The following is a 14,305-nucleotide window of genomic DNA, read 5'->3' as shown; positions in this document are numbered from 1 at the left end:
TTAGAAGAAGGAGGGTAATTAATGCCAGTCAGAATTTTCTCACGGAACACATCTCTCTGTCATGAAACCTTTTTTTTAATCTTTTGAAGGAATGATATGTTTATTTTATAAATGTAGCCGCACAGACTTTATGGAACATCTTATGTGGTACTCTGTGGAATTCACAATAAAAACAGTGCTTTAGGATAGTAGTTAATCACATGGATTTCAAATTTATACAAGCTGACTGATAGATCTTCAAAGGTATTACCTGTCAATGGAGAATCATCATTGAATGGAGATTTTCCTACCAACATTTTTCAGGCAGCAGCACTAGATTCAGTACTAGTCAACACCTTCATTATTTATTGGATAGAAGATTTCTGCTCTTGAAGTATGTGAATGGTAAAACACAAAGGATAGCATAAGGATCAAAAACTGGAAGATAAAACCATACAAATTCACATGTGAACTAAAAAGCACTATTTTAAGAGTGAGGACAACAAAACATTAGAACAAATTACTTTGGAAAAGATGGATTATTTCATCTCTTAGTATCTTTAGATATAGATTGGATTTTTTCATGTATGCTATTCTTTACTCACATGAAAGCAACTGATCTCAGTAAAAGAATATTCCTTTTTTTTAAAGAAAAAGATGAGGCAGACAATGTGATTGCGTTTGGCTTCAGACCCACAACTCAACAATTGTTACAGAAAGGATATTATTAAATACAGCTATGTTCTTACATGTGATTATGATTAAGTACCAACCATACCAACAACGAGTACAGTGAAAATCATATCCTGGAACTTCCAGTCTGTTTATATTTTGAAAATACATGTGTGTGTGTGTGCGTGTGTATGCATGCTTGATTTTGTATCTATAAATAATACTTCTGAGCTTAGGGAAACTGTTCATATCCATAAAATTATTTGCATATACAATTATAGCAGTGAGGCCAGAGATGCAAACTGTGGAAGATGGAGTGCACAGAGAAAGATTTAATATTGAGGAAAAAATGAGCTCATGTTTATGTGATTCAATAGCTTTAGTCCGTTAATAAATATTGGGCTGTGAAGTAAATTTTTTCCGCACTACTGACTAGAATCTGCACCTTTGAAAGTTCATGTAGATACTGTATTATTTAGTATTCTCAAAAATATGTATATGTAGCTTTCATTAGTCTTCCTTACCTGATAAGAGTAAATAGCTGTAGATTGCACTTTACTGGATTTGTCAATTTGTTTTCTCAATGTGTGCAGTGTAAACATTTGTCTCTTACATACTGTGCATGCGTTGTTTCAGAAAGTTTGGTTACGTTGCAACAAAATTAACTTTCAGAGATCAGAATCTGGAGGATTAAAACCTGAAATATAATGTAATAAATATTTTTCTTAGATTATATTGTGCAGTAGTTAGAAGCTATCAGTTTTCAGTCTTATAGATCTGTACTAATAAATTCTGAAATAAAATACATTATCAGCCTTTCTGGGATTTGCTTGCTTGTTATGAAAAAGTAGTGACATATTCCTGGAATCTTGTAAACAATAAAACCCCACATGTTCTTAAAATTTAAATTTGGTTTTAGTCCTCCGGTACTTGACATGACATAAAAATTACAATATCCCTGTTCAATACTATACATAGGTTTTGGAAATATCTCAGAAAATAATTTTTCAGAGTGCAAAGGGACACATCATTTGGGTGTATGATGAGTTTTCGGTAATAATTGGCTCCTGTGTGTTTTGGTGAAAATCTTCTTTTCAAAGTTACTTGGACTAGATCAGTTTCGTGTGTGTGGCTAAAATCACATTTTACCCCATTAGCTGAACTTGTTTTTCCAAGCCTTAATATTTCATAGCTCTTGAAACCAAGGTCAAGTGAACTCCTAAGGAAACCAGAAAGAAAAGGTCTTTTGACTGTAGTGGCACTACTGCTTTCCCTGCTCTAGCTTTTTTTCTTCTGCTTTCCTGATTGTTACTTTTTTCCTGTCCAGTACAGAGGCAATACCACAGATACTTACTTATGGTGTAAGTAGGTAAAAGTTGGAAGAATCCAGTCAGGGAAAGCATCAGAGCATTACACTGTCTAAGTGAGGGTTTACAGTGGTCCATTTGTCCCAAAGTTTTTTTTTGCACCACTGCTGTAGAAAATAAAATCATCCAACATCTTTTGGATCATTTAATTTATCTCCCAGTGGAGCCTGGAGAACAGTATTTGTGGTACTGTCTGACAGACTTTAATAAATCTGCTTCATTATGATCTTTCTGAAAAATGCAATTGATACAGATACTTAATATCTTAAGTGCAAATACTGTTATTATTCCATTTGCTCAATTCCCACTGAAGTCCAAGAGAGGTTTTTTTATGAAAAATATGATGGTAGCTTATTGACCTTCATGCTCTGTGTGGCCTAATAGGAGTGACTTTCCATTTCAAAGAATGAAAAATATTTTTTGTGTGTGACTGGGAAGGGAGTGTTTTGTTCATGCATAGTTGCTATCGAGAAGTTTAAATGTCAGACCAGAGGTTTCAGGGCAAGGTAAAGCTTTGCCAGCAGTAAATTACTTTGGCCTTATTTCAGGGTTGTGGCATGAGGGGAGATTTGCAATAATTTACCAATGTGGCAAGAGAGTTCCTCCAGAGTATTACATGTGATTTTCTGTGTTCTGTTTCAAAAAAGTTTATTTATTTGTGTGTATTGTAATTGAACTTACTCTGGTCTTTGATTACAGTAACAAAACAGAAATTTTGACCACAAATTTCTCCTCCAGTTTAAAAACCTGACTGTTCCACTTGTTATGCCATGTTTATTTGTATATGTGTCCCTTCTTTCTTGGATAATGTGTTGTTATGGGTCTCTGTGGCAGGGATAAATGACAATTTTTTTTTTTTCTAGTGATACACTTTAGATTATGTTGTGTTCGTAAGTAGCAGATTCTAGATCTCAGCACAGTGAAACAGTCCACGGCATGGGGAAAGGGTAGCAGGTTGACTTTCACTTAAGATCTGATGCATCTGTCTTTCTGGGTCAGCTTTGTGATAAGGCTCAGAAGGATGTCTTTGGTGAGCTGATTTGCACTTTGACAAGTGGTTTTTTGGGAGAGTAGTGCTAGCAGATGTTTCTGGTAGAAATACTGCAGATCATGAGTACTGTGTAGTTCAGAAAGAGGAAGTGTGACATGTGAATGCTGATAGTTTGGGGAAATATAAATTAGAGTAGTTACAAACTGTAGTATCCATATTACAACTAACTGTGGGCCTAAATTCTAACATTAGGTGCTGCAATAAAAATACATTTTGCTCTGTGTGTGGTTTTGGTTTGTTTGTTTTTTTTTAAAAAAGTAGGATAGAGTGCTGGGGTAGTTTGAGCCATCTGGTTAGCTAACTGAGAAACACAGCTTCTGCAGGTGCGTACTGTGCATACTAGTGGGGCTAGTGTTGATCATTAAAAAAATCCATAAATTTATTTTCATCATTTACTGTTCTAGGTGAGCCTTAATTCACTTTTAGTGGAAAGCATGTAGCGGAAACTTTCTCTCCTGATTTTTTCTTTTTGTACAACTGTATTGAAGACCAGTGAACAATACGTTACAGCATATTCATTTGACATCCAACCTCACAATGACTGTCCTGTTTGGGACACTTATGAGATCTTGAAATACGATATAACTCTTCAAATAATGGAGTGAGTGTACATATCAGTCCCCTTTAGAGGGACAAGTAACTTCTGTCTTCTTTTTCTTCCTGTGGGGTATGGAGAAGCAAGACTGTAATCTCACTGGCATGAATTAGTTAATATCCATTTGGAGGGTTTGAATGATGCATCCCAAAATGAGTAGCATGGCAGAACCTGATCATCACAGAGTTAGACTACACTGAAATAGGTTCACAGTCTCTCTATCTCTACATATTATAGAATGAGAATACCTTTAGGCATTTAAAATTATTTACAAGCCACAGCTATTTCCATGGAGTATAAAATATCAACCATTTCAAAATGAGGTCGTCTTGTCAAATCCTAATCCTCTTACCTACTTAAGCAATGTTTTTATATTAGCAACAAATGTTACTACAACACAAAACATTAAGGAAGCCGTACTGTTCATATCAAGTCCCAATTTATCAGTGTTTTATACTAAAATAGATTAATTTGCATTTTTTTAAACCTGGGTTTCACAGTATCTCAGTATGTGTGTGACAACTAACACTGACCAGTGTTCCTGCTACTGAATACCTGGAACAAAAAGCTTGAACACCATTACGTTCAGGAAAACACTACTTTTTACATAATCAAAAAATGGTTTGACTGCATCCTTTAGTTACAAATGCAACCATTCCATGCTCAAGAATATTTTAGATTAAAAACTAGATTTAAAAATATAAGCTCTGAAGGAAAAAAGCACCCAATGTTTTCAGTGTATTCAGAGTTGGATGTGAAGATAGGTTCCCTCTGTTAATATATTTTTTTCTTTGCTGGGTGTTTGTTGTAATGTAATACAATCTTAAGCTGCTTTCTGAATTTTACTATAAATAATAGTAGTACACTGAATATTGAGGCTGAGCCTGTGGTCTTGGAAAATAAGTCTTTAAAGTTACTTTACCTGAGATGCTGGAAAGCTTGCCTTTATCTGTGCTGATGAAAAAATATGGCAGAAGTTTTAATGCAGTACTTTTCTGGTTGATGAGTATAGGAGTCTGGGGTAAGTGCATACTTTGGAGAAACACAGCTACCATAGCTATGTTCTGTAATTTCTTAATTACTTTTGTTAAACCTTGTAACTCTCTCTGTTTTTAAGGTACTGCGATGTTTGGAACTGCTAATGGCATTCCACTTGCAGTCTTGCCACTTATATAATTTATGCTGTGTAATTCTAGCTCTAAATATTTGATTGCTCTGAAATTCTCTTATCAAATGGGAGCATACCTGCTTGATTTTTACCTCCCTTAAAAAAGCCATTAAAATTCCTAGCAGTTTGTACTGGGTGTTGGCAACAAGTATATCTGAGTTAATGAGGCGTATGACTTCAATTTAGGTATAGGAAGGATAAATGTAATTCAGTATCATATAAAAAGCATCAGGAATCAGAGAGAGGCTGTCAGTATATAAAGTTAAATGAAGAAAAAGTTCAGTAAAGGAAATTAAATTTACACTATATAATTTTTTTACTACCTTGCTTTTGTACTTATTTATTTATTACCAGTTTGATGTAAACTTTGCATCTAAAATGTGGTTCGGTCCTGTGAGGTCCCGTTTATTATAAAGACCTTACACTGATGGTCATATTTTTTAAAAAATAAGACAATGATTTCGAAACATGCAGATGCTGCTTAACAGAAAACAAAGCCCTGAACAAGCAATACAGGTTTATGCTTGTCTCATGTTTTGTAGCTGTAAACTAAATAAAAAATAATTTAAATTTGTAAAGTAGTACAACATATAACAATATATTTAAATATTTCACACCAAGCATACATATTTCTCCATGCTTTGTTTTATAACCGCTGGTACTATAGTTTCACAATTTTGTTAGGAAGTCACCATTAAAAGGCCAAAATTATTTTACACTTTTTTGAAAGGTAGAACTGGAGTTTTAAGTATGGCACCTTGTGTTGCATAGTTAAACTGAATTTTCCTTGGTTCAGTAGAAATCTGAATGCAGTATCAGAACTGGGTCTTGTGTAATCTCAGTTTGATCTGACCTTTTATAAGCATTGTAGTTGTCACAATTTTCAGTTTCCTTTGCCCCCCTGGGTGAAAAAGGTCTGCTCTGTCATGCAGGATACCTGCATGCATTTTCAAAGAACAATTCTTTTAAAGCCAAGTGATTTATCTGAGAGGCAGTTTTTGCTTGTGAATATACTATATTCTCTTCCCACACAGGCTAACAGTTTACTCTTGGAATTTCCAGATGCAGATGTGTAAGAAAACACAGAGTACATTGGGGGGAATTTCTAAGGGGCTAATGGTGATCCCTGGCAGCTGTAGTGATCTATTTGAGAATCACCTGCACTGTGATGGATATCAGAAGAATTTAAGATGATGCTAAATTCTTTGTCCCTGATGTCTTTAAATAAACACTAGTTCTTGTGGGAGTTGTTTTTCCCTAGTGACAAGATAGTCCTCTTAATGAAATGTGTGTGTGTGTGTACAAGGAACATCTCTCATTTTACTGTGATAATACTGAAGAACCAAAACTAGGGAAAATTTCTGAGAGTTAAATGCATCATTTCTGTGACTGATTTTGCAGTGCTACAGAACAATTTCACTAGGAGTCTTCCTGTTTCCCTTGAAGGTCAATTAATAATGTTCAGATTTTAGATATTTTCAGTAAAGCTTCATACATGTTTAAATGAAAATATGCATAAGCTGGAAGGAAAGAATTGCTGAGAAATGAAGGATCCAACATTTTATTCCTTTTTAATTAATTATTTTATTCTAAATATAAAATTAATTAAAAGCAGCACGTTTTAGTTACTCTACCTCAGAAGATTTCTTGGTGTAGTTTTAATCATATTTATCTTACTCTGAACACTTACAGGCCTGGTCTACAAAGTGATCTTTTTTTTCAGTGTTTGTACTTTGTTATAAATGTTGACTAAAATGTGCTACCAAGTAGAATAAGTATCATCAGATGAAGCTGTTCAGTTGTGTTTCAGTGTCTCATACAGCATCAAGAAGTCAAAGATCATTGTGAAAATGGGTTGTACGTGCTTTTTGAACTTTGCCATCATGGCCAAAATAGATGTAAAAGACATGCACAAGCTTTTTACAATATTACTGTCTATAGTATAACATCATAGTCTGCCCATCCCTTTTTTAATGTTTTTATTATATCCCTAAAATAGTGGAAGTAATCAGATGATTGCATTGTGTAAATAGGCAAATACATCACATTAGTGGTGTGTAACATTTAGGCTATTTAAACCACAACTGTTCTCTGTGTATATCATATTACTTATCATCAGCTCACTTAGATTTTCTTTTCTTTTTCTCATGCAGAGAAAGAATGAGTGGATATAATTTAGAATTATTTTTATGTACATACTTGAATCATGACAGTTTGATAAGGCTCAGAATTTGGGAAATGTCATGCATTTAATTTTTATTTAGTTGTTTTGCTCTGTGATGTTGGGAAAGACTGAAATATTAGGTACCTTGCTTGCCTTTAGCTGATTTGAAAAGTACTTTGAGGTCTGTAGGGGAAAGTGCTGTGTTAAATCTCCCTAATAATTTTATAAACAGCTGATTTGCATTAATAGCAATATATATGATCAATCAGCAAAGACAGGGAGCAAAGCAGGATGTTTATAGTCAAACCAGATAATCAGATGGGAGAAAACACAGGAGTATGCTTGCCATAGAATTAATACAATTCCTAGAAACTCCATGATTTTTTTCAGTAGATTTTGGTAGTCAGGGCAAGGAAACAGCTAATAATATTTTTAAAGAGCCGTCAAACCTTCTTCCTGTAATGATTTGTTTGTCAGAGTGTAGCAGGTTTTTATGGATGAGAGACATATACTTGTGAATCCTTTGCTGTGCAGCTTCTCTGGCCTTTCCTACCTGTTGATGATGATTTAGCATAACACATTTGCAGTAATAAAGATGCTAATTTGATGCTTTCTGCATTTTTACATGGTCTGTGATTAATTTAATAAATTCTATAGCTCTTTGTTTAGATGACTTTACTTAATCTAGATGGGCTTATCATGCTTCAGCTTCTTAAATGCGTTTGCCTTGCACCAGTTACTAACACAGGTGGCGATTCAGCTCAAGAAATAGAGATTGATTATTCATGAAGAATGGCTTCCTTGCTGTAGTTCTGAAGCTGGGATCGCTGACACTTTGTGAAAATAATTGGTCATTCTTTGTTTGTCCTGTTGAAAACTACTTGGACATTTTAATCCATTTTCAAAAGCTGCTAAAGTTTTAACTTCAGCTGGAGTCACATACAGGAAGGAAGGTAACCAGAACTAACTGACAGGTACATGTCTGTAGGTGGAAGGTGAACTGTAGAAATGGCCAATAATTTTTTTTTTTTTAATATAAGCTTTTATTTATACCAGGATCTTAACATTGCAGCAAAAGGTACCTATGAATGCTTAGCTCTAATTAGTGGTAGAATAAGGTCTGCAGTGAAGTACCACTTGATTATACTTTAGATGTGTCAGGTCTATTTTATAACATTAACCCAAATTAAATGTATTTAATGGGCCATATGGTACTCTTCATTTTCTCAGATTTCTAATATAAACCTGTAACATGATGCTGAAAACCAAAATGAACTCCAGAGAAATAAAATTATTCAATTACGAATAGCGTGTGCATCCTTGCACTGACATGAACCACTCCTTGATTACTGTCTAACCACATGGCTTGATTTCCTTCCAATCTAAAGGGAGGGCTTGATTGACACAGTGGAGACCAGCGTGAGCAACTGAGTGATCTAAATAGTGCTATTATGTGTGCTTTACTGTAAGACTAACCAGCTGAAGAAATGTAGCTTGCCTACTCTGCAACAGGGAGTTAGTTCTTACAGAGCGTGTTGCTGATAATTTATTTTAGATGCATTTTTAAAGATTTTAATTTTTTTTTTTCCTACATAAAAGCTAACATTTAAAGGATCATTAAGTAGGACCTGACTGTAACTGGTGAAGTAATGCATAGCAATTAAACTTTTTTTCCAAACTGGGAACTCACAAATTGTTTTTTGCATCTATGAAAGGAAAGATTCTGTGGATTATCAGAATTAAAATTAATCAAATCGTTAAGTTATAAGGATTTTTTTTTTTGTAAATGACGCCATTTTAGATTTAAACATGCAAAAATAGCAGATTAGTTGATGGGGAAAAAAAAGGAAAGGGAAAGGAGAATGCCAAAGTGATACACAGTTGCTATTACATGATGATTGACAAATTATTTGGCATTGAAGAACTTTAAAATGCTTTTAAATCCTGTGTTTCTGGACATTGGCATTGGTGTAGTCTTCTCCCCCACCCCTGTCAATTCTGTGGCCCACATCCCCTAGTTGTCTTTTACTTAGGAGTGACCTTCATTTCCTAGCAGCAGTAATTGTTTTCACAGTCAGTCTTTCATCTCTGTTCTGCATTGATGCCTATTTGGCTTGCAGTAAGGATCAGGCATTCTGCTGCCAAGCAGGGAAGCTGTCCTGCTTGTCATAAATTGCAGTTACAATTTTGGGAGATGATCTTTTCCTGGTTTCCTGGCTGCTGCATATTGAAAGAAACTTGAGACAGTGCTTGTACGTTTTGGTAGGAGAGTGTTTCACATGATACAAGAACAATATTTCCACTTGATTAACTAAGTGAACTTTGAAGTTAATTTCTGTGTCAGAAACAGTAGCTTCTTCAGTGCAGAAAGATCGAACAAAGGGTTAGGCTGGTTCTTCTAGGTAAGAATGAGGAGGGAAGGAAATGAACACAGCAACTACTAACATAGCCAGTATTTGTGGGTGATAGTCATATAAACAGGTATTTGTAGGTATGGCTTCAGTTATGTGTCTAGCTGCTGGGTTTAATGCTATAAATGCAGTTGATATTAGACTTAATTGATGTTACTTTTACCTGCAAAACAATAATAATAAATACAAGGCTGAGCTGCCTGGACATTGACAAGTAAATCTGTATAAATAAAGGAACTCCATTCAGTCATATAAACAAAAAAGTTTAATCGCATTTGAGGTTTGATATACTTCCTTCCTACGGATGCTGATCCAGTAAGATACAACTTTCCCCTGTGTCTTGCTTTAAGTCTGTGTGAATGCCTCGCAACATCTCAAATGGCATTAGACACCTGTATTTAGGCAAGCAGACAGCCTAAAATGTCCCACCACCTAATTACTCCTGTCCCATCTCCCATCATTCCAATGCCTACCATCACTCTTCTGCATGCTAAGGCTATCTCATTTTTTTTGTCTTACTCCAGGAAATTCTTCCTCAATTTCTTTTCTTATAATTGTAAGACAGGGGTGGAGGAAGAGGCTTGCTTTGCTGATTCCTTCAACTTCTTATTTGCTCTGATTTGTTATTGTATGTGAAATATATGGCATGCTGTATGGTGGGCTGTTCTTGCATTGACTAAGTTAAAAGCTTGCCTCTTAGTTTAACAACACTTCATTGATGGGAAAGTTTTATCAGTTGTAGGACATTATTGTTCTTAAAGTCAATTAATTTTGGGAAACATTTCATTTGTTTAATGAATGCAAAATGCACTACATGAACTTTGCAGTCATTGCCAAAGACTTGAAGAATGCTGATGTTGTAGAGTCTGCGTAACAACAAAACTAAATTGGAAGAGAACAGTATCTTGCACATAAAGCATTCTCCATATTAGTGCAGTGTTAAATATTTATTGTTGAACTAGTCATTTTCAGGGGCTTGTGTGTCAGAACAGTGAAAGTTGAACAAAGCAGTTAAACTCTTAAGATGCTAGCATTATTGAATTGAACATTGCTGCCGTAAAAATATAAATCCTATACCATGAAGGATGGTGATGTAAAAAACAGAAAGTACTGTGTCTCATTGTACTGTTAACCAAATCTGTAAACATTTCACATGTAAACTTTCATACATAAAAATATCTCATTGTTGCTATAGTGAGAAAAAAAGTAACAGATTCTTTTTGAAGAGTTAAAATGGAATGTAGTAAAGTGTTTTCTGAGGGGCAGAATGCTGGCTAAAAGTCTGGCTTGGACTTAGTTTCTGAAAAAGGAAGGTGTCTCTTTTTTCGGCTCCTGGTATGCTAGCAGAAATGGGGTTTGGTGTATATTCAGAATTAACTGACTCTACCATCATTTTCACCTCTTAGAAACAATACAGAAAGGGGAACAATATCAAGATACTCTGTTAATCAGCTGTGTCCCTGCAGTATCTATAACCTTGATTACTTTTTTGTGAAACCTAATCTGCTTAGTAGATGACAATAATGATCCAGCTTTCTAATGTTCTTGATGCTTAGTCAACAATTTTGGGGTATAGTGAGATGACACGAATGGAAGATGCCTTAGAACTTCATTTGTACAGTTACACCAGTTGACGTCTCACATATTAGATAAAAATTTCTGGCATTTTTTGCTGTGTGAAATGTTATTCATTGCATAAAACCTTGTTTTCCTTTCCTATTACCCTCTATTACCCCCTTTCCAATTGAGAATTCCAGGTATAAATTCCAAGTCCACACTTGTACCTCCAGTCAGCAGTTTACAGTATTCCTTTTTCTGAAAATCACATATCAAATTCTAGATGTGAATACATAGGAGGTGATGCAAGGTTAATGTTCACTGAGTAGAGTGAAAGGTATAAAGATGTAGATTGACAAGGAAAAAAAGGTACATTCATTTCCCTGCTCAATTTCCTTACCTCTGTGAGGTATATATTAAGATTTTGATGGTCCTTACCACTTTTTAAGATATCCCTTCTATTGATTACTTCTTGAAAATTAATTCTGGATAGTCACGATAGTTACTTATAGATAGTATTATAGATAGTACTTCACATTATTAAGTAAAGTTTTAAACATTAAAGGAAGAACAGACTACTCATCATTTATGAAATTTGACCAGATGTGTTGGGCATTATGATGAAGTTAAGAGATAATCTAATCTACACTGTAGTATAGTACACTGTGTGATATTTAAACATCTTATAATTCCTGAAAGGAGCAATCACTTAAGAATGGATCTTGTGTGCATATATATGCATAAAATTATAAACACGCCTTTATGTGTGGATGTGTGCTATACAGTGTTTTTGACTGGGAAAGACTGTAGAAGATAAAGTGTGGTTATTTGAAACCACCTTTTGAAATTAGTATAAAGTTTGGGCTTCTGCTGTTTCTGTTGTGGCTTCGGTTTTTAAAAAACAAGGTTACTGACTTTATTGAGACTGTTTAGGTCGCAGGTGGATTTGTATGTCTTTGAACCGCCACACTGTGATGTTGTTAAATGTCTTATCAATGTGATTGAAACCTTCTCAAGAATGGTGTAAAGGGGGAGTGAAACACAGGAACAAAAGTTGTAGTTAAAGAGATGCCTTCACGTTCGAAAACTTTAAAAACCCTCTTAATCTAAATCTAAAAAATCCCCAAAAAGCCCTGATTTAAACTTTTGTCTGCAATGTTTTAAAAACTATGACTTAAAAATGACACCTAAGATTAATGCTACATTAATGTTCAATTTTTATTATTCTTTTTTCTTACTATGCCATGGAGAGCCAGAATTTTGTCTGCTGTGAATCATGTTGCTCTATGGATATCTTTAAAGGGGATAGTATTTACTAGAGGTGGATGGCACAAACAGAAGTGATCTTTTGTTTCTATTTTGACTGTTACTCTCAGGTTTTTTGGACGGACCTTGCACAACTATGAATGTATGTATGAATGGCGGGAGCAGAAACATTTAGCAAAAAAAGAGAGTGATATAGCCACCTTTCAAAAATACTTACGAAATGGAAGCTATTTCTTGAAGGTTTTTTAAAACAGTTTTCTGTGAGAATCTGCAGCCCTTATTTATGCTGGGTAATATGGAATTGCATTCTTCATAGCACTGAAGTGAAACTGTGAAGCAATAATTATGCTAATTCAAAAATGGAAAAATACTAAGATATGTCTCTTTCTAACTCTTAAAATATTTTCCTGCTAACCTCAGGAACTTATTAATATACAGAAGCTGGTGTATTTTAGTATTAAAGGAGAACTAATCTTACACTGTTCTTATAGCAAGCTAGTAATTTAGTAGGTAGGTCTAAGGAAGTTATGTTATACTGTATAAACTGTTAGCTAAATGTAAATAATCTCTAGTACTTCAACTTCCTAACATTCTTAAAAAGAAACCTAAGTAGCATATTTGGTATAATAGGTGTTGAAAGCCTTTGTGCCTACTGTTTATTAAGTGTTTAATTAACTGATGCATTTGAAAGCTACACTAGTCTGTAGCACTCAGTCTTGGGCTTGTTTTCCAGTTTCCATCTTATATTACAGTTCTGTTGCTAGGATTTCACTATTAAATACTTACGTGAAAGAAACACAAACATGTCACTGACTAGAATTGTTTTAAGCAATTTACCCAGAAAATGTCTATTTTTGTATCTTTAACCTTTTAATTCTGTCCTTCTCTTAACCCCTACTCTGCTATTGCAGCAAATTCTTTACATTGCCAGCATTTCATAGACCATAGATATCTTGAATATGATTATCTGATTTGGGTTTTTGCTGTTAGAGAGCATGCTATTAACTGAATAAAGAATTGATTCCTTAGTAGCCATTAAAGATCTCAGAACATGCTTCCAAAAGGCACCATGATGACCTCTGATTTCCTGCCCAGTATGGGACCTTTGTATGCCTACCAAAGGCATCTTGCCTCTCCTACCATTTCAATTAGATATGACTTGCATTGGCCTTTGAAAGGCTCAGCCATGTTGCAGCACGCTCTTCATTCTCTGCTACGTCTGATCCCAAAGACTGCAGTATGTATCAATGGAGGGTGAAAGGTTTGTAGTCTCACTCACTACTAAGTGTGAATCAGCTAATACCTGTTTGCACCAGTGTAAGTTCCAGCCTGTTCTTAAAATGCTTCAACCCAAAGAATGCTGTGTAAATGAGATATTGATACAAGTTGTTAAGAGTCTGGTTGCAAATAAGTAAGTAGAATTTTGATTTGTGTTTGTTTTTCAGAGCCAGAGCTTCAACTGTGTGGAAAAGACTAGATGTCCAGGATCTAATGTGAGTTCTGTACAGATACAGGGAGATTCGGATTATTTCATCAACCATCTTGGAGTACCTGCCACGCAGTTTTCTTATGAGGACATCAAAACATCAGAGGTAGTTACGAATAAAAATGGACAAACTGAAAATAGCAGAAAGATAGCATTAGATTTTCTCAGGTTATATCCTTACATGACAAGCGTGTTGTAGTGGGAAGTTATCTCCTGTAAATGCATTTTTTTTAGATCTTCAGAGGATTACCACAGAGCTTCAGAGTGACTGATTTTCATAGGGGTAGGGCATTCAAACAAACAGATAAAAGTTTAGAACAAATGAAAAGCAAAAAAAAATCGGAGGACAGTATGTTAAATATGTTAATATTGCTGCTAGTATTATAGGTTATGTATTATCTAACCCAACTTTACAGACTGCTTTCAACATAGAGGAAACGAGTTTTGATCTGTGTTTTTTTTCCTGCACAGTAGGATGAGACAGCCTTCAAAATGAATTTTATATCCATTTTCATACTGTGGGCAAAATATGACTCTCTAGTATGTATGTTGGTTGTAAAGATCTGTATGCTTGCTTGGAGTCTTCAAA

The 14,305-nt window shown here is 34.8% G+C and overlaps 1 protein-coding gene across 1 annotated transcript in view; it reads left to right on the top strand.

Moving 5' to 3' along the window:
* NAALADL2 (N-acetylated alpha-linked acidic dipeptidase like 2) overlaps positions 1-14,305 on the top strand; it is a 324,485-nt gene that overhangs the window by 222,640 nt on the left and 87,540 nt on the right. Inside the window, exon 11 of the mRNA XM_050902673.1 lies at positions 13,676-13,822. Coding sequence (XP_050758630.1) covers positions 13,676-13,822 — 147 coding nt within the window. The remainder of the gene's footprint in view (positions 1-13,675; positions 13,823-14,305) is intronic.

This window comes from Gymnogyps californianus, chromosome 10 (genome assembly GCF_018139145.2).
Source record: "Gymnogyps californianus isolate 813 chromosome 10, ASM1813914v2, whole genome shotgun sequence".
Taxonomy (NCBI): domain Eukaryota; kingdom Metazoa; phylum Chordata; class Aves; order Accipitriformes; family Cathartidae; genus Gymnogyps; species Gymnogyps californianus.
The sequence above is the reverse complement of the archived record's forward strand: the minus strand, read 5'-3'. Positions and strand labels throughout refer to the sequence as shown.